Genomic DNA, 19,542 nt, shown 5'->3' with positions numbered 1-19,542 from the left:
TTGTTTTAAGTTAAGCACTCAAAATCAGAGGCTACTTTTCATAGATTCATACATTGCAAGGCCAGAATGGACCACTGTGATCATGTAATCTGACCTCTTCTACAACACGGGCCAGAGAACTTCCTAGAGCAGATCTTTTAGAAAAACATCCAGTCTCCAGTCTTGATTTAAAAATTGTCTGTGATGGAGAATTCACCATGATCCTTAGTAACTTGTTCCAAATAGTTAATTACTCTCACTGTTAAAAATTTACAGTATGCTTTATTTACAGTCTGAATTTGTCTAGTTTCAATTTCCAGCCACTGAATCATGTTATGCTTTTCTTCCTAGATTGAAGAGCCCACTATTAAATATTTCTTCCCCATGTAGGAACTTATAGACTGTGATCAAGTCACCCTTTAACCTTCTCTTTGTTGAGGCAGGCTTTCTAATCATTTAATCATTCTTGTGGCTTTTTTCTGATTTTCAAATTTTTCAATATTTGAAGTCTTTTGAGCATGTTGACTTTAGGGACTTGACCAAATCCAGAGAGTCAGTGGGAAGGTCTGGATTAGAGTTGAGCAGTTCCTCACTCCCAAATAGGTGATCATTCCTAAGGGCTGCCACTCAAAATTAGCCACTTAACAAGACAATTTTCTAGGCCTAAGTCTTCTCAGAACTAACTGTAACTTATTATAAAATATTAAGAAATATGCATTGATGGAATGCAAGGAAATTCCATTCTGAGATTCTGGCTCTGCTTTCATGATTTATATACAGTAAAGATTAAATCTTTGTATTACATGGTTGCTAATCATAGAAATTACATAGCTGCAAACCCCCAATTCACAGATATTTAACACACAATAATCATCTTACTGCAGCTAAAATCAATTGGGACATTTCTAAATACAGCAGAAGAGGTGTCCAGTTGGCATATGCCTCAAGTTTTAACTGCCCCTGAAGCAACTAGGAGCAAATACCTCCACTTCCAGGATTCATGGGTCACCAGCATGAACTTCTTCTTAAAACAAATGGCTGGTCTATTCTTCACAGATGCACACAATACTATCAGCTGTCATCAAACACAAGACCCAGAAATTGAAAGCAAATTACTACACAAGGTCCAGGGCTCATCCTCATATTTTCTTCTAAAGCACAGTTACCATGAACATCAGCCTGATTTACAAACAGAAATACCACTCAGACCCTTCAAAATCTGAAGGCAACAGACACAATGAGCAGAGAAGCAAGAAAGTAGCTAGAATGAAGTCCTAGCAACCTACATATGGCATAAACCTTTTGACTCCCTGGGGAACAAAAGATGTTGCACGTAGGTGGGCTCACTCTGATAATGAACAAAATAACAATCTCCTTGCATTTCTTTAGCTCCTTGAATCCTAAAGGAACCCAAAGCATTTTACAAGCGATAAATCAGGTACTTGCATCCGCCTATGGATACAACTAGCTCTGGACCAGCAATATTATACAGTAGCATTTAAGAGGGGAAAATTGGGGTACGTCTAGTCATGTAACATGTAATTCATATAAATGGAACATGTCCAGGACACTGGGGCTAGTTCCCTGTTAACACGTATCATTACATTCACACATCCTCTCTCCTAGTCTCTGTCCAAGCCCTGAAGAATCACAGTTTATAGAGCTGGGACTGATCTATTGGGACTAGAGCAAGCACTCTCAACTTTGAAGTTCCCTAAAAAGCAAGTGACTAATTCAAGTCTCCAGCAAAGATTCAGATAAGAAAGCAATGATGCAAGATCGTCAGAACATAAAGCCAGAGGAAGATATATTCAACCAAGTTTGGGGACAGTCTGCCAGTCAGAAAAAGTTGAACAAAAGCTTAACAGGTTTCAGAGTAGCAACCGTGTTAGTCTGTATCTGCAAAAAGAAAAGGAGGACTTGTGGCACCTTAGAGACTTATGCTCAAATAAATGTTAGTCTCTAAGGTGCCACAAGTCCTCCTTTTCTAAAAGCTGAACAAAATCCCACAAGAGCCAAAATGGTATCAGAACGGAAGAAATCACTGAGTATGCACAGGCATGCCAAGTGAAGAAAGCTGAACAGAGGCCATTGTAGAACTGATCAATGAAATTGTTTTTAATTGTTCACTTTATTAATATAACTTCATAAGTAAAGTTTTATGAATGAAACTACATTCAGTCATAAAACCAGGTACCCCAATAACTGGCTAACTGCTGCCTAAATCACTGAAACTTGCACTGCTTCAACACTGTAACTTCTGTTCACTATTTGCCATTCCTTACACTTGTCCATATTGTAACTCAAACTCCATTTTAACTTGTCCCAAACTCCATTTTAAAATGCTAACTCCATTTTGTAAACCCTGCTGCAACCTTCATTTTTGCAAAACGCTGCTGTAATCTTATTAGTGTAGTTTAGACGTGTGAATGAGGTATGGATGGATGATGGAATCAACCTCCAGCCCCAGCCTGTCCTGATGAAATAAAGTGTAAACACCAACTGCTGAAGATGCAGACAACAACCCTGGCAAAGCAAGAAGATTCCACCCTCAAAAGAAAAGAACAAAAGTACAAGTGAAGAAACATCAAAGCCAGGTCCCAGGCTGAAAGTCATGTCTGCAATTGACCGGTGATCAATCACACCAAACCCAGAGGCAGCGTGACACAGCAAGACCTATAGACTCTGCATTCAAACTAAAGCCTACAAAAAGGATGGGTGAGATGGAAGACTTTGAAGGGTAACATTCTGCTGCCAACATGGAAGGGCATCGGTGCGCGCCCAACAGAGACCCAGCTCTTCCTTGTGCCCGGCTTTCCTGGCCAGTTAGCCGCCACAAGCTACGAACCCAAGTGACATTCGGGGTGTGTGTGTGTGTGTACACATAGGTATTAGTTATTGGTCTTAAATCAAATTGTGTTGTTATAATAAACGTGACATCTTGTCTTGTCCCCTGAAACGATCCTGTGTAGTTTTGTCTGCATAACACCATGCGAGATCAACGGTGTAAAAAGGCGGGTGGGAAGAGCAGCAAGAACAGCTAGGGGAAAGGGGCTGCGAGGGACAGCAGGGCAAGGCACCAAGCTCACTGTGCAGAGCGGCTGGAGGAGCAGAGCAAGAAGGTTAGAAAAGTGCAAAAGGTACAGCATGGGTGCACAGAAAAGTGGGAAGTCATGTAGCAAGCAGTCCAGTGATAAAATTCCTTAGTACTCAGAGGGTTTTCCTCCTCCAAACCCTGTAAATGTTAACTCTGGACATCCTGTGAGGTAGGGGAATCAGTGTTTTCATTTTCATTTTTACCAATGAGGAAACAAAGAAATTAAATCAGCTTTGGCAACTCTGCTCTCTCATTTGCCTAGGCAAGTCCAATGTCACTCTTTTTCATCCATCATCAGAGCAGATGGGTGCCTAGGCTAGTAACTTAAAAATGACTTTATCAGTGGAAGGTAATTATCGCTTAGGAATTCCTACCTCCCAGCCCATGCTCAGTCCACTGATTAGTTCAAACAGCTCTCATGAAATGCAGAGAGGAAGAGACAAATGAAGAGTTAAACATGTTTAACCAAAGAGCTAGACATCTCCATAGAAAGATGAATTATTTCTTCCTCAAATTAAATAGAAAACTTAGCCAATGTTCTAACTATTAAGGAGATAGAGAACCTTAGGATCTGGTCCAGAGCCTATTGAAGACAATGGGAGTCTTTCCTTTGTCTTCAGTGGGCTTTGGATCAGGCCCTTCCTGTCCAGCTCTCTAGCTGAAATCTGGCCCATGTGGATAGTGACTGAAAGATGTTACAGCCTGGTGGCTGTTTGGTGACCAAGGTTCAATGAGTCGGTGAGTCTAAGCTTGCTCGTATTATCCATCTCACAACTAGAGTAACACCATTTCCCTTGTTAACATTCCTGGAGACAGGCCAAGCACTGAATCAGCCACAGAGACTGACGTTGTCCCACCCTCTACTAGATCACTCCTGACACGGTTGGAGCACACTGGGGAGGGGGTAGCAGATGGGGAAAAGTTGCTCCACTACTGCCCATTAAGTCCCTTTTCTGTGGGCCAATGCCATCAGTCTCCAGGGCTGTCAATCCCACTCCTTTCACCAGCAACAGGATTCCCTTCCATAAAGATTTAAAATATATAGTGTTTTCCTTTCTGACATTTGTGACCTCTGCCCAATTGTGAATCCAACAGGCTCTGAGCATTAAACTGTAATAACTCAGGGAGCTGGGCAACCTACCAGCAAGAGGCTCCGTTACAGCAGTTACCATGGTGACCGTTAGAGTTAATGGATATTTAAAGGCAACTCACTCAATCACATCAGTTAGACACTGGGAAGCTTTTGGATGATGGAGACACAGAAGGCTTCAAACCAGAGGGCCCGATTTATTTCTGGAGCATTGGAGTCTATGGAGATGTACCGGCTTACAGCGTCATTGAGTTGGACCCAGAATTCCCATTCTATCCAAATCCAAAAGGGAACAGCAGCTCACCAAATGAGCTATTTCAAGTGAACTCACTCAGAGAAATATTGTTTTGGTTCTGAAGGCCTCAGTGCAATAGCTGCAGTTTAGTCATTGGAGAATAACACACTGCCAAAAATATAATAAAGACTAAGAGGCCTTTAAATAGTCATATATTTTGACCCATGCACAAGCAAGAGGAACCTGCAGATTTGGATACCTGACCACATTTTTGTGAAGTATGTTTGAGTCATTGAAAGGGCAATATTTCACTTGGGATATTACAAGATTGAGATACGAAAGGTTTTAGCTTGTGATCAGACACTGTATGGGTGCCACCAAATAAATCATTCCAGAGTGTGCTGCTGTTTATCCTTCCTTGGTGTTGGGCTGCCTGGGATGGCCCTGCCCTCTGAACCTCACTTTAAGGGGGTTCCTCTCATCAAAGTGGATTCTGCACGAGATGGAATTCAGATGGAGGCAGTTGATGTGCTTTTCCCCTTGCACTGGTGCTTTCCATCCACTCCAACTGCATGGGGTCCAGGAACAGTGAAGGGGAAGGTGTCCTGGAGGCGACAGCTCTCACCATTACAGCAAGCTGAGGGTAAATCTAACTACAAAGGGTCCCATCTGTGTGCAAGTCTAGTGGGTATGATCTGGCCCAAGCGAAATGGTGCCCTATTGCGTGTTATAGGGTAGGTTGTGGTGAGTAGATCCGTACCTGCAGGTATCTGCAGCTGAGTTAAATCCATCTTTTTTCATGAATTGGAGATAGAAATGTAACACGTTTTTAATCCATTGTGTTCCATATGGATTCCATGGGTGTTCCACATAGAGGGATTGCAGGACTGGGCCCCTGGTCCTTCATATCAGGAGCATCTCAGCAGCTTGACAAAGCCTGAATGTCATTTACCAAACTGAGGATTCCTTTGCCTTTTCACTGCATCTCCCCCCACAGCACTTGCCCTCCTACATCGACTTCTTTCTGGACTAAACCAGGTTTCTTGAAAGAGAACCCAGGCTCCTATAACAACAGCTTACTTCCCTGGGAGGTGACATCAAAAAACTTGATACACATCCTTTTAGCACATGAGTTACGAGATGTTACGTACTTTTAAAACTGTTAATCACTGGGCGAAAACACAATTATCTCTGATATCAGGGTGAAGGGACAGAGAAAGGACTGGACCAAATGAAAAGCACAGATACCCTGCACAGTAGAGGGTCTCACTTTTCAAAGGACTTAGAAATACAAAATACTTACAGTACATTAGACACAGAGAGAGAAAACAGGAAGACTCAGATGAATATCCCCCAAGCCCAAGTCTCATGCCTCCTGCCAAATTGCAAAACGCAGTCACATGGAACAGGCCTACCTGGTCCTAAGAGAAGGCTTTGGAAAAAAATGTAAACAGTCTATCTTATGCTAACCGGAGTCAGAAGCTTAGAGCACCAGACTGTCTTTTCAGCCTTAACTCTCAAATCCCTGCCCTCGTGGGCTACAGCCCACGTCTTTTTGGTTATGTTGGTGGTTCAGCAGAATAATGACAACTGTTATCAGCTTGGAAAGCCCTGTCAGTTCAGTAGAGAAGTAATCCCCTCCTCAGCCTACTTTGAGCTTTGGTTTGCATTTTATGAACAAATTGAGTGAGGTTCAGAAGATGAAGCAACTTCTGCTCTCAGTTGCTGAATTCAGAGAGCGGGCAGATTTCACTAGATACTGTACCTTCTCTTGAGCTTTCCATCCAAGGATCTGAAACCGCTCTACAAACAGTAAACAAACTTAGTTAAAGTATCATCATCACCACATTATAGATGGCTGAACAGCGAGGTAAAGTAACTCCCCTAATGTCAGTGAGTAAGACTTGGGAATAGAATCCAAGAGTCCTGGCTCCCAATTTCCTGCTCTATCCACTGAACCTATTTATTATGAATGCAGCAAAAAAATTTAAAGGTGGAAAAGGCCCCGAGTCAACAGTAGAAAAGAAGGGAATGGATTCCCAACTGCAAAACAAGCCATAACCTCAACCAGAATTTGGCTTGACACCACCTGCTTTGCAAACTGCCCTAAAACCTATGACCAGTGTTTTTTATTTGCAAAGGCACTTCCTGCTTCCAAAGGAGGGTAGAAGTCCCAGCTGGGATCATACTCTAAAACAGTGTTTCTCCACCTTTTAGATACCAAGGACTGGCTTGTTGAGTTCCTAAACTGTGTCAGGGAGATTTCAGGGACTGGCACCGGTCCTCGGACCAGTCATTCAGAAACACTGCTCTAAACCACATCAGTGCAACAGCCACAGCCCTCTGCAGGCGTTCAGAGCACCCATAGTCACGGTGAATGACATGTGGGGAAGCAGCTTCTCAGCAACCAGCCTACCTAGCTTCTTATAGTCAGTGTTGCTAGCTCTTGGGATTTTATCATGAGTACTGTGATATTCAGTGTTTTATTTAAAGCCCCAGCCCCTGGAGTCATGTTAGTAGGTGAGACTTTCAATTTTCATGAAAACACACACACAAAAAGTGTCTAGCCTCACGGCTATGAATAAAGCTTGAAAACGTGATCACTAAGGACAAACAGCAGAAGGCAGATAAAAGGAACCCCAAATGTGTTATTTTTAAACCTCACGATTTTCAAGCCAATCATATGACTTTGGAGGCCTGACTCATGATTTTTCAACACTCGGGGCTGGCAATACCCTACACTACATCCAACACTGTGGTAGCTGAGTCTTAAAGACATTCCTGTTTGGCTAATTTTTGCTCTTCTTCGGCACAAGTAGCTGCAGTTCAGGGCGTCACAGGTAGCTACAAAAATAGCCCTCTATGCAGAAATACTTGCAGCTCCTTAACTGTCCACAAAGTTATAGGAGACCTACAAAGCTGGCAGCATTACTGCCCAGAGCCTTTCCGGGAGGGAAGGGGAAGATGAGGGGGGAAGAGAGAGGGAAACTATTTATTTATTTTGGTCTCCATTGCTAAACTGCTTCTCATGCAGTGAAGTCATTTCTGGAATAACTATGGGATTTGAGTGATTGGTTCCGAGAGCTGCAAAGACTTTCTTTGCAGCAATACCCAAAATAACCATCCGAGTGCTGCAGCTATGAAAGGTATACTTCAGAATCAGAGTTTCAGACAAGAATATTATATTTACAGTTTAAAAGCCCTGTCCTTCAGGGCACTGACCTACACGTCCATATTCTCCAGTCAAAGGTTCAGTGACACTGATCAATTCTCTCCTAAAAACTCCTATGTGCTGCCCTCTAGTGAAACTAAACGGATCCTAAATGTATAGAACAGCCACTTGAGTATTTTTTATAAAAACAATAGCTATTGACCTTTCATCCTTAACACATTTCATTTTAATTACAGGGAGGAGAGACAAAAGAATGTTTGAAAGAGTTCCAGTTAGGGCTATGCAAGATAAAAAAAAAAAAAAAAAAACAAGCACTGTCTCTTGACAGACCTGAGGTTTCTTGGAAGAGGTTGAACATTGAGGGCTTAGCAACTCCAAGTTGGCAGTAGGGTGACCAGATGTCCCCATTTTATAGGCACAATCCCGATATTCGGGGCTTTTTCTTATATAGGTGCCTATTACCCCTGAACCCTGTCCCAATTTTTCACACTTTCTATCTGGTCACCCTAGTCGGCAGTGTAATTTCAGGCAAGTTATTCAGATGACAGGCTTGTGCTGAAGGGGCTCAAACAGCACTAACTTGCAAGCGTCCAGTGAGTGATTATGAGAGAGAGAATTTGAAGTTTGGAGTGAGCAGCTTGTTCACTGCAGGTTTCTACTTGTCCCACACATAGCAAGAATTGTCAGTCACACTATCTAGGCCCCAATCCTGCAAACACTTAAATTTACTCATATGAATAGTCCATGAAAGTCAATGGGACGACTTGCATACTTAGAGAAAAGCACAGGCTTAAATATTTGTAAGATCAATGTCTTAGTTCACATGCAGAATATAAACCCATGCATGCATGATACTGGGAAACAGGGAAGACATTCATAATGAGAAGAAAGATATTGTGTGGGAAAACATCAGAAGACAATCATCATGTAAGTTCTGGCAATAAATGGAGCCTGTCCCCATTACCCTGGATGCCAGCTAACCACACCAGAAACGGAAAGAATAAATTGCACACCCTTCCAATCCCAAATCACGGATCTGGGAAAAAATAATCCAAAACAACACTCCAGCCACAAAGAGAGCCCAGCTCTCAGTGCACAAGTCCCAGCCCTCAACACACCTCTCACTCGCCCAAAATCGTAGGGAAATAAATGGGCTTTGCAGGTGCCTTGAAGATCAGCAGATCTGGGCTATTTTGGATCAAGGGAGGGAGGGAGTTCTGAAGTTCAGTTCTCCTCATGAAGAACACCCTGGCTCCTCCTTTTTATACCAAGAGACTTGAGTACTTACTGTATTCAGTTACAGAGGGAATAGAATTGAGAAGCCAGTAGAGGGCAGTGGAATTCAGTGCACAAGTCAGGATGTTGTGCTCAACTGCGTATAGTGAAAATATTTGAAGGGGAAAATAAACCATTGTACAGCTTTAAACATATTTGCACAGAATTATCCAGATCTGCATGTGTGTCACTGTAAACAAGTAACAATGCTGAGGTAAAAGAGAAAAGGAAAACCAGGACAATCTACTACAGAACATCTAATGCATCTAACTCAGTTCAGACCATGGGTCTGATTTTCAGAGGGATACATGGAAATGAGTCACTTTTAGTTCATAAATTCCTTTTAAAATAACCATTACAATGTTTTCTAACATTTTAAATTATTAAAATTCAGTGCCTCAAAGCAACCCATTCTCACCATAACAGTTATTCCTTGACGGTTAGGCCAAAAACTGCAGATTTAAAAAAAATATATTAATAGTAAAAACTTTCCACAGAACTATAACAAAAACATTTTGTTTGGTTTTAAACCCATCCTTCCCTTCCCTGCAGCAAGCTTAGCAACAGACTTGTGCTAGTGCATGAGAATCAAAAAGTGAAACTGGCCCAGCTATACCACTACTGAGCAAAATGAAGCATGAACAAATTGCATATATGACTGAAGTATTTATTTTAGCTTACAGCCTCCCTTTTAAGGGGGGTAAGCTTATCAAGGTGGGAAGTATTAATGGGAAGTTTCTATGCTACTGCCAAACAAAATAAACAGTAGTGTAAGAGTTAAAATCCCTTCCTGATCTGACACTAATCAGGATTGCATTTTGTGACTGCAAGATAGATGTTGTATAAACTCTCAGTGCCCCTTGATCATAGAATATCAGGGTTGGAAGGGACCTCAGGAGATCATCTAGTCCAACCGACTACTCAAAGCAGGACCAATCCCCAATTTTTACCCCACATCCCTAAATGGCCCCCTCAAGGATTGAACTCACAACCCTGGGTTTAGCAGGCCAATGCTCAAACCACTGAGCTCTCTCTCTCCCCCTGATCTGTACAAACCCCCAGGCATGAGTGCTACGTTATGCCAGGGACATCCAAACTTCTCTCAGCTGAGGGGCTGCATGGACAACATCTGTCCACCTGGTGTTTCTCTGTCTAACGTACGTAAAATGAAGTGGAGTGGAGCTGCCCTTGTCTTAGCCCAAGCAGCCACCTCAGATGCTGGGACTTATCAACTTTCTGGGGCCACTCACCCCAGAAGACAAGAGAAAGTCAGGGGGGTGCATCGTAGGACTCTGTGGGTGACATTTGACCAACCCCACTGCACAGGTACCCATAAAGGCTTGAAGGGCAGCGGAGCCTCCCTCTCTGGGATTGGGCACCTTGGCAAGGCCACCGCGCGGTGTCAATGAGAGCCACCCAGGGGACAGCCCTGCTCTTCCTGGCCAGCAGGCAGAGCGGGGCCCATTGCACACCGGGACCCAGGGCTTTCCCCAAGGCCTGAGGGTGGCTGCAGGGCTCCAGAGGGGGAGCGGACACCCAGCACTTTGGCTGCCCTCCAAGTAACCACTGGCACCTGTGGCCTGCCTGGGGATGCCCCTCTGCATTAGGGCCCAGGGTCCCTCCCGACCCCCTTTGCAGGGCAGCCACCAGGGACCCTCCTGCCATGGCCGAGGCCCCAGCCTCCTGTCAGAACGGCCCCTCTGCCTCCCACCCCCCTGGCCCAGCCCGCCCCAGCCCCGCTCACCTGCCTCCTCCTCCCAAGGATGCTCTGGCCGCAAGCACCTTTCCTCTCTTCGGCAACGGTCCTAACGGCCGCCAGGGGGCGAGCTGCCGCGGGGCACCCTGGGAAATGTGGTTCTTCCTCTCAGACCCTCCGGACTACGAATCCCAAGATGCCGCGCGCAGCGGAGCCTGGCGGTGCGGCGAGGCCTGAGGCGGCGGAGCATGCCGGGAGTCATAGTCTCTTTGCGGGGTCCAGGCGCATAGCGGTTAGAGAGGGGCTACAAGAGCCATGAATCCCGGCGCACCTTAGCCCTTCGGTGACGGGCATGCTGGGAGTTGTAGTCTGCTGGGACGAGGGTGTCGCAGCCCGCCCGCGCGTGGTTCCACTGTGTCGAATCGGCTGCTGCGGAACCACAGGCGGCCGGGGCAGAAGCACCCCGCACCCTTGCAACTTCGAGTGTGGAATCTACGGCTGGGGAGGCAGCGACTGAGTTTACCCGGCCTGTCATGGCGGCGGCCTCCTCCCCGGCGGGGAGCGCGCCCGCCGGCCCCGGGCCTGAGCCGGCCCAGCTGCAGTACAGCCTCCTGCTGGAGCACCTGGTGGGGGAGCGGCGGGGGCCGCGCCAGGCCCGGGCGCTGGACCCCGCCGCGCTGGGGGGCATCCCGGCCCCGCCCAGGAGCGAGGAGCAGAAGCTGATCGAGCGGGTCATGGAGAGCTGCGGGTTCAAGGCGGCGCTGGCCTGCGTGGGAGGTGCGGAGCGGGGCCGCGCCCGGCACGGGGGCGGGTGGCAGCCGGCGCCCATCTCCCCTTCCCGCCGCTCGAGCTGCCGGGGCCCCGGGGCCGCGCCCGGATTGGAGCCCCCTGTCCTGACCCGGGCTGGGGTGTTACAAGGAGAGGCCGCGGGGGGGGCCGCGGGGGGTGATGGAGGGTTATAGAATCACCAGTGGAGCGGGGAACGGGGGGGGGAACGGGGTGGGGGGGATCACCCAATGCAGTGGACAGGCGGCTGGTTGGAAACAAACCTAAGGACATACCTCTTCGCACAAGGCAACGCCACCCTGTGGAACTCCTTGCCAGGGGATGCTAAAACCGGGTTCAAAAAAGAGCTAGATACGTTCATGGAGGACAAGTCCATCAATGACTATTAGCCAAGAAGATCAGGATCACAACCTCCATGCTCTGGGTCCCTAAATCTCTGAGCGCCAGAAGCAGGGACTGGGCGACAGGGGATGGATCACTCAGTAATTGCCCTGTTTTCTTCATTCCCTCTGAAGGATCTAGCACTGGCATCTGTCAGAGGACAGGATACTGGGCTAGCTGAACCATTGGCCTGACCCAGTATGCCCGTTTTTATATTCCGGTCAGTTACTTCTCTCTCCCTGTGCCTCAGTTTCCCGCTTTGTACACCGGGCTCTCCATTACTGGCCCTGGGCGGTAACAGAAGGGCTGCCTGAGGTGCTTCGAGATGCGCTATGTTAGTAATGTGACTGTGGGGGGAAGTCCATGCTTCTGACCACAAATGTCTTGTACAAGCTGTAACATGTCAGGATGCTGGGATGTTTGTTGTGATGACCGTGCTGCATTGCTGCAATCAATAGGGAGACATTCTATTCTCACTGGGTTTTTTTGGCTTCTTTAGGTTTTGTTTTGGGAGGAGCATTTGGTGTATTCACAGCAGGCATCGATACCAATGTAGGGTTTGATCCCAAGGATCCCTATCGTACACCAACTGCAAAAGAAGTTCTTAAAGATATGGGACAACGAGGGATGTCCTATGCCAAAAACTTTGCCATTGTGGGTGCTATGTTCTCCTGTACTGAATGTCTAGTAGAGTCTGTAAGTAGCCAACAGAAATGCTTTCATTCTTTAGAAACCCTTGACATGTGTGTATTCCTACCTAACTTGCTCTTGAGCTACACTAAAGCAACCTTGGGTGGTGGAAAACAGCTCTAGCAGGAAAATGAAGCACACGTAGCCTGTTGGTTTTCGGTGTTTTCCAGCCTCTGATTCCTTGTTATAACAGAAAAAAGTACAGAACAACCCTCTTAGGGCACACTTGGTAACAAAGATCATTCCAGTTCCAGGGCTGGATAAATATATGGTTAAGTTTGGGGACTATATTTTAAAGCCTAGCCAACCTTTTTTTAAAAAAAATCTCCCTGTCAGTTGTACCCATAATTATTTGGGCCTGTAACATTTTAGAAGCAAAAAGGAGGTTGGGGTGAAAATCAGGTCCTGGAGGATAATTCTGGATCAGGTCCTGGATCTCATTGTGTAGCTAGAGAGCAAAGTGACCTTGCTTGTCTCACTGCTAAAACTCTTGACTTTCATATTTCCTTAGAAATAAGGCAACAAGTTTCTTTATTTTAATTGGAAAGTGTAATTAACTCATGTAGAAGAATAAGGGTATGTCTACATGGTAATAAAACATCCACAGCTGGCCCTTGTCAGCTGACTCAGGTTTACAGGGCTACTGTATTGTAGACATTCGGGCTTGGGCTGGAGCCTAGGCTCCAGCCTGGATGTCTAAACTGCAGTTTTATAGCCCTGCAGCCCAAACCTTGCAAGCCCAAATCAGCTGATACAGACCAACCCCTGGCGTTTCATTGTGTAGATGTACCCTAAGTGTCTTAGGTAATACTCCCCCTTCCCCCAAGAAGTCTCACACCAAAGGTCAGTGTTGCTATCTACTGGAAAATTAGGGACAAGCATGGTCAGCTGTGAGTCAAGGGGACTGGAGGGGTGTTTTTATTCTCTAAAACTAACATTAAGTAGCTGTGCTAATAGTTCCACGTGCACTTTTCTACTGTAACTCTACTGCGTTTCTCCATTCCACAGTATCGTGGAAAATCAGACTGGAAGAACAGTGTTGTTAGTGGGTGCATCACTGGAGGAGCCATTGGCTTTAGAGGTTAGTAGCACTTACTTTGAACTGTTTCTGTGCTAGCTCTGGCCAAGACTGCCAGCTACATGGATGTACTGCAATCTTTTCTAGACATCCTAAGTGCAGAACACTTCCATGTAGTATTAAGGGGGCATCACCATGGAACTTGTAATGGTTCAAAATGAGTTAAATTTGCTTTAGGTGCTGCATTTGCTTCCCTGCTAATAAACGGTACAGTGAAACTGACTATACACAAGCATCAGTCAAATGGAAAAATATCTTTATTCAAGGTTTTCAGAGTAACTTTGGGTGTTATTACATTTGGATAAGATGTAGAATAACCACTTTTAAACAGAATATTGCACAGCAAATACCACCTAAGAAATGCCAGCAGCAGCTGGCGCCCCAGAGCGAGTCTAGCTAATAGCCATCAGAATGGGGCATAGTCCAGCACCAATCACTGCTTAGCACCTGGGCTTCTGGCAAGAACCCACCAAATGCTCCCTTGTTAAGAATATGCCTGGAAGGGGGAGCTGTGGTTGTGCTGAAGCACAGGATTGTGGTGCTTTTCAGCAAAGTTGGAGTTCTGCCTTCTTTTCCCTTCCTCAAAGGGGTCTTCCCAAAGAGCATTAAGGGAAGCAAACAGCTCTAGAAAGGGCTCCTAATTAAGTCTATTATACTGTGTCTGGCCTGGACCTAATCCTTTCAGAGCTCTTAAAGCAGCTGCTGCCTTTCTGTCCCCATCATACTGTTCAGCCACTCTAAGTCACCTGCAGTGCTGAGCTCAGAGCCAAGTGAATCCAGCCATTGCATCAGAGCTGGCAATATTCATCTGCAGCCCTTCAGAGGCAGAGAAACCATAACAAAGCTCAGTTAGTGCAGCACACAGGCCCAGCCCCTGTGGTTCCAAGTGCAGTGTGTGTCAAATTCCGGGGATGCATCTAAGTCCCCTAATCCAATTAAAATTGGAGTGCAAGATTCTCTGCATGGAAAACTGCAATCCTGGGACCTCTTCAAGGCCAGCAGCATAAGCCAGTAAATGGGAAGAAATGCAGGGTATTTCTAATTCTTTCCCTTCCCTTTTTGCATTGCAGCTGGTTTAAAAGCAGGGGCCATTGGCTGTGGTGGCTTTGCTGCTTTCTCAGCAGTGATTGATTATTACCTACGGTAACAACGCAGTCCTGTGGGAAAGTTTCACTTGTGTTCCAGTGCTGCTGGTAAGAGCTGTGGGTTCACCAGACTTACTTCCCTGCCTTTGGAGGGGTGATCAGAGCAGGATGTTGCCTGCTGTTTCCGAAATGACTGATAATCCTTTCACCCCTCGCCCTGGCAGGCTTATTTCATGCTCAGGTGCTGGAGTTCCTTGGAATTGAGCCAGGCTTTTGGACATACGGTGATCAGTGTCATCATCGGAATGGATAAACGGTCAGTTTCCAAGAACTAAGCCTCTTCTCGTTAAGCCTTCCGGATCCTTTGGGGTCTGACTTCTGGGGAATGTTTTGCTGGTGCTGAAAGAGGCAAGCTGTCAGAATCTTGATAAATAAATGCAGCAAGCTGGGTTGTCAGTTTGCTGCGAACGTTTAACAGTAACGGGTTTGCAATGTGCTGCTCTGTTGGGTAGAAACAAGACCTTGTGGGGGAAAGAATAACTAATTCCAGGCATTTTTTAATATCCGCTGGAGCGTACCTAACCCTCTATACAATGCTTTAAAGTACAACTAAATAGGAACCAACTTTCCTTACCATGTCTTCGAGAACAAAGTGAGAAGGCATTTTGCCTAGTGATGCCAGTGACTGAGCTGCCACCCACAACATTTCAACCAAACAATTTAGGAAAAAGCGGCTTGTTGACAGAAGTATAATATTATATGGCAAGCCTGCCTAGCTGAGCTAATCTCACGTAGTAACACAGCAAGTGATGAGCTACTGCTTCATCTGCCGTTGGATCAAAACGTTAACTCCAAAAAGTTGTGGAGAGACTAGGAAGCCATTGCATTAGAACAGTGTCGGGAGCTTCCTATTTACTTAGCAGGACGCAATCCTTTTCCCATGACCAAGCGGCACCGATTTTGTATGCTCTGTGGTGCTGGCTATTACTAGAAGCTGTATTATTGTGCACTAGAGCTACCAGCTGGACTTGAGTAGGACTTTAGGCCATATTTCAGACTGATTGCCAATTAAATCATGCACTGAGTTTCTGTCACATTGGGCTGGGGGACTGCTGCAGTAATGGCTAGTTAGCTGCATGCTGCCTGGAGGTACGTGTTGATAGGCTCTTCCAAAGGGAGACTCAGGTTCAAGGCCATGCAGGGTATGCAGCAGCTGTAAGCAGTCTGATGCCTTACACCATCTCAACTAAGCCTGTGCAGAGCTGTGGCTGAAAGTGGCGTTCAGCAGGCAGAGGGGCTTAGAACTCTCTCATTGAATGTAGGGGAAGATGTTAAGCCTGGGCCCACTGCAGGGTATTATGGGAAGTGAGCAAAGCTAGAGTCTGGGTCGACTGTTACTACAGCAGGCTGGAGGAGATGGACGCATGGGTTAAGTGTGTTTAGCTTTCCAAGTGGTGCTGAAAGGGCTGGTCTTCCATAGCTGCTGGCTTCCTCCATGGACTTATCCATAGTGTAGTCATAATTGATTGTTCATTAGCACCCATGAACTGGTGCCTTAGGGTGAGTTCTGGCTGTCACGTTTCTAAGACAGCTGTTCCCACCCCTTAGAACAAACATGGTTAGTTTGGTAGGCTCAGGCCTGGTTAAACTGGTATTAACCTGGTTTGCCTTTGTGAATGGCTCAACCACTACTACTCTCTTAAGTGGTCTATAGCCCAGGCTCCTGAGATGAGGGCGGGTTCCAGCTTCCAGTGTGGGCCCCCGGTGAATCATGGCCACCTGGTCACAGGCTGCTGACTGCCCTGGGGTAATGACAGCCATGTCAGCACTGGACCAGTGAGAGCAGCAGCAGGGTTTTAGCTGTGCTTGAGTGTCCCTTTTGGGAAGGGAAACACTGCTGTCTTCCACCCCATGTGTCCCCACTTTCAGCTGGGGTGGGGAGCCAGCCCCATGTGAGCGGTCAGCTCTCAGAGGTTCCCAGCGCGGGCTGGCTACTGCTCTTAGCAGTGGATCACAGAGTGACACAGCATGCAGCAGCTGGGCTTTGCAGCTTCTTGGTGTAGAGACCTGCCTGCCCAACGGGAGCAGCATGTGTGCTTGGGCCTCAGAGAGGCCTGCAGTAAATAGCAGTATTTACACTGCAAGGAAGGAAAGTGAAGAGGCAGCGTCTGTTGGAGATAACCAGCTCGCTGCTGCTTGATGCAAACATCTACACCACCGAGCTACTTTTTGTGCAAACGTCAGGGCTTTGCTTTTTATTAACATTTTTCACATGGTTTACATCCATTGAAAGTTTATAATCTACAGAAGTTGAAACAGAACACAAACAAAAAATAGATCTTAACTTAGTAAAAGTCAAATATTAATGAACCGTTCTATTCTACCTGTAGCCACAAGAGTCCGACACCTCCCACCCCGCTGTAGGAAAAATGAAAACACAGCCCATGGGATTGCCACAGTTTGTGCAGGGGGCTGGTCTCCAGCCCTTTGAACTGGTGTGGGGGTGGGTCAGAGTCTCCCTTTGGAATGACACCACAGTTGACAGATGTAGGTACATAAAACACACAGGGATCCATTGTGCAGTTCGATCTAAGCTCAGTCCCGTTATCCAGGGCAAAGTGCGACACCTGGTCAGTGTGTCCAATGCCATTTCGCTTCTGTGTCGCCAGCAGCGTGGGGGCTGGAGTGTAAGCCCTTTAGACTGGCATTGCAAGACTTCCCTCTCCCTTTAGCTGCTTCAGTGCTGTGGGGCTAGCAGCTGCCTTCAGCCCCCCGAGGCTGATCTTTAAGACAGCACGTGGAACAGCAGTTAAAGGCAGCACTGCTGTTACAAGGGATATGTTTGGTCACCCCAAATAAACCAGCTGTCCATCGGCATTTGGCACAGAGGGTGTAGGGGTAGTGGGCAGAGCTTCCCCCCGCCCCAAGAAAAGGGGGTGGGGGAGGGGAGAAAAAAAGGCAGGGTTAGTTTCCTTGGCAGGTCCCAGCACCTGTCTGTGGGCTCCAGGAGTCAGGGTAGGTTGGGGTGCTCTCAAGCTACAAGAGCAGGAGCCCACAGAAGAGAACACAAGATAGTGTTTATCTGTGGGACACATCCCAGCCAGCAGGCAGAGCCATCGCTGCCTTGCCACAAGGGCTGGAGGTTAGAATTCAAAGGGAACGAGCTGGGGGAAGCTGTCCCAGCAGAATAGCATGTACCCAGGCTGGCTGAATGGATGTGCTTTAGCTTCCACCATGTCAGGCTGGTGCCATGAGGGAGAGCCACGTGGGGAGAATCCAGCTCCTGTTCCAAGCACAGTGGGCTTTCCCCTTCCAGGCCCCCATCTCCACGAGGCTCTGCCCTTCGAGTTCGCTTTCAGCTCAGAAGCTGTTTACCTTGGTGCAGGAAGGGACAAAAAGCAGCTGTTGTCCTACAGACTCCGGCAGCCTCCTGCAGGGTTTACAAGGGGCCAGCCTGCGTGTGGCTTGGTGGTACCAAAGCAGAGCCTGGCTCCCTCCCTCCCCTTCGCCTGGTTCTCAGAAGGGTAGCTCAGCGGAAAGGCTGCACAGTGCAGCTCCCAGAGGGAAGAGGCCCCCGGGTAATGCTGGGGAAGGAAGCCTAGCTGCTCAGTTGTGCCTTCGCGGCAGTGCTCCACTGGAGAGGAACGGGTGCCAAGGGCTAAGGCATTGGTATTGACGAGGTATGTGAGGCTTTCGGGACAGTCACTCCTCCCTCGTGCTGCAGGACTGAGGGGCGTTGCCCCACCTGGTCACTCCAGCAGGTGCGCTTCAGGGAGCTCCTGGCTGAACCTCGTCCGTACCTAACGTCCCCTGGAGACAGCTGGGGGCTAGAAGCCAGTCACGTGGCACACCCAGATGGAGGCAGGGTAGTAGTGGTAGTGTAATGGGACAGCCCTTTCTTCTTTCCACACAAGCCTGCCAAAGGCACCTCTGCCCCATTCTAGAGAGCAGGTTACCCTCAACATTACACAGCGGGAGAGGAGAAACAGCAGGGGGATAGCCACGGAGGACACGACAAACAGGCAGAAAGCATAGGCCACAGGCCCTAGCTGTAAAGCACCTGGGACAGACATTAAAAATGTCCCCCCCACCCACTTTTGTGGCCAAAGGTTTGCTCCAAGAGGGAGCAGAGTCCACCGTTCACACGGACAGCAAGACAAAGGAGCTCGTCGTCTTGATGGGTAGAAAGGGGGAGTCCTTGGTCCCTTCTCAGCCTCTGATGCAAGAGGCCAGCCAACGCTGCACGTGCAGGCACAGGGGACGAGGCAAACCAAACAGGCACTGGTGTGATGCTGCAGACTTCGAGCGGGCGAGACGAAGGGACGCTTGGCTGAAGCTGGGGAGGGCAAAAGGAGAGTTGCAACGGCCTTCGAAGGAACAGGAGCCTGGCAGGAAATGAACAAAGCGAGGGGCTTGCGGCCCGTCAGTCACTACCTCTTCTGTCGAACAAATATACATAAAAAACAATTCCTGACCACGAAGGTACGTAAGACACGACTACTAGACAGGGCGCGCAGGGCCTGGGCCAGGGTTGGAGACTTGTACAAAATGGTACCAAAGATGCAGCGGGCACTGTTCTGGGGAAGTGCCCATCTCCCCGCAGGGCGAGGCTAGTCTGTGCTGTGCCCCACGCTCTGGGAGGCTGGGTTCGTGTGCAGCTGGTGCCTTCTCAGCGCAGGCTACACGTCTGTGGAGAAGTAGAGTGTGTTGCGTTTCAGCTCCGCGAAGGAGATGGGAGGATGCTGCAGGTAGTAAAGGAGAACCTGGACCTGCAGGGGACGCAGAGGAGAGAGAGTCAGGGCTGGGCTGGACACTGAGCTGGCGAGGGGACAGAGCCGCCAGGCCAGCCCCTGCCTCCAGCCATTAGAAGAACCTTCAAGTGCAAAAAGCCAGGGGAGGGGATGAGTCTATCCCTGAAGGTGACTAAACCCAGCCCTTCTCCCACAGGGAAACCAGAGCCAAACAAGGGCTGTTTGAA

The 19,542-nt window shown here is 47.6% G+C and overlaps 3 protein-coding genes across 8 annotated transcripts in view; 1 reads left to right on the top strand and 2 right to left on the bottom strand.

Annotated features, from left to right (window-relative positions):
* SPECC1 (sperm antigen with calponin homology and coiled-coil domains 1) overlaps positions 1-10,781 on the bottom strand; it is a 167,322-nt gene extending 156,541 nt beyond the window's left edge. The window contains exon 1 of one of the 2 annotated variants that reach the window (XM_037880578.2): positions 10,593-10,781. Coding sequence is in view for 1 of the 2 variants with exons in the window: in XM_043531150.1 (XP_043387085.1) it covers positions 9,267-9,269 (3 nt within the window). In the remaining variant the exon portion in view is untranslated. Of the gene's footprint in view, positions 1-9,266; positions 9,300-10,592 lie in introns of those variants that run through there. The other variant, XM_043531150.1, reaches the window with a different exon arrangement.
* A 120-nt stretch (positions 10,782-10,901) lies between these two features.
* TIMM22 (translocase of inner mitochondrial membrane 22) lies at positions 10,902-15,045 on the top strand. Its single transcript, XM_037880581.2, has 5 exons — positions 10,902-11,321; positions 12,211-12,407; positions 13,410-13,482; positions 14,550-14,672; positions 14,789-15,045. The coding sequence occupies exons 1-4, from the start codon at positions 11,078-11,080 to the stop codon at positions 14,624-14,626; spliced, it is 591 nt and encodes a 196-aa protein (XP_037736509.1). The 5' UTR covers positions 10,902-11,077; the 3' UTR covers positions 14,627-14,672; positions 14,789-15,045.
* Positions 15,046-16,787: 1,742 nt separating this feature from the next.
* ABR (ABR activator of RhoGEF and GTPase) overlaps positions 16,788-19,542 on the bottom strand; it is a 95,203-nt gene continuing 92,448 nt past the window's right edge. For all 5 annotated transcript variants that reach the window (XM_037880571.2, XM_037880572.2, XM_037880574.2 and 2 more), the window contains one exon: positions 16,788-19,333. In XM_037880571.2, the coding sequence (XP_037736499.1) occupies positions 19,244-19,333 (90 nt within the window). In that variant the 3' untranslated portion in view covers positions 16,788-19,243. The remainder of the gene's footprint in view (positions 19,334-19,542) is intronic.

The sequence above is a fragment of the Chelonia mydas genome, chromosome 17, assembly GCF_015237465.2.
Source record: "Chelonia mydas isolate rCheMyd1 chromosome 17, rCheMyd1.pri.v2, whole genome shotgun sequence".
NCBI classification, from domain to species: Eukaryota; Metazoa; Chordata; order Testudines; family Cheloniidae; genus Chelonia; species Chelonia mydas.
This window is presented reverse-complemented; position numbering and strand designations above follow the sequence as displayed.

Bases quoted from the DNA above. Each gene is read 5' to 3' on its own strand.
- TIMM22 (XM_037880581.2), top strand. From the start codon at position 11,078: ATGGCGGCGGCCTCCTCCCCGGCGGGGAGCGCGCCCGCCGGCCCCGGG. The intron at 12,408-13,409 runs GTAAGTAGCCAA...TCCATTCCACAG, and splicing joins CTGAATGTCTAGTAGAGTCT to TATCGTGGAAAATCAGACTG. The intron at 13,483-14,549 runs GTTAGTAGCACT...TTTGCATTGCAG, and splicing joins AGGAGCCATTGGCTTTAGAG to CTGGTTTAAAAGCAGGGGCC.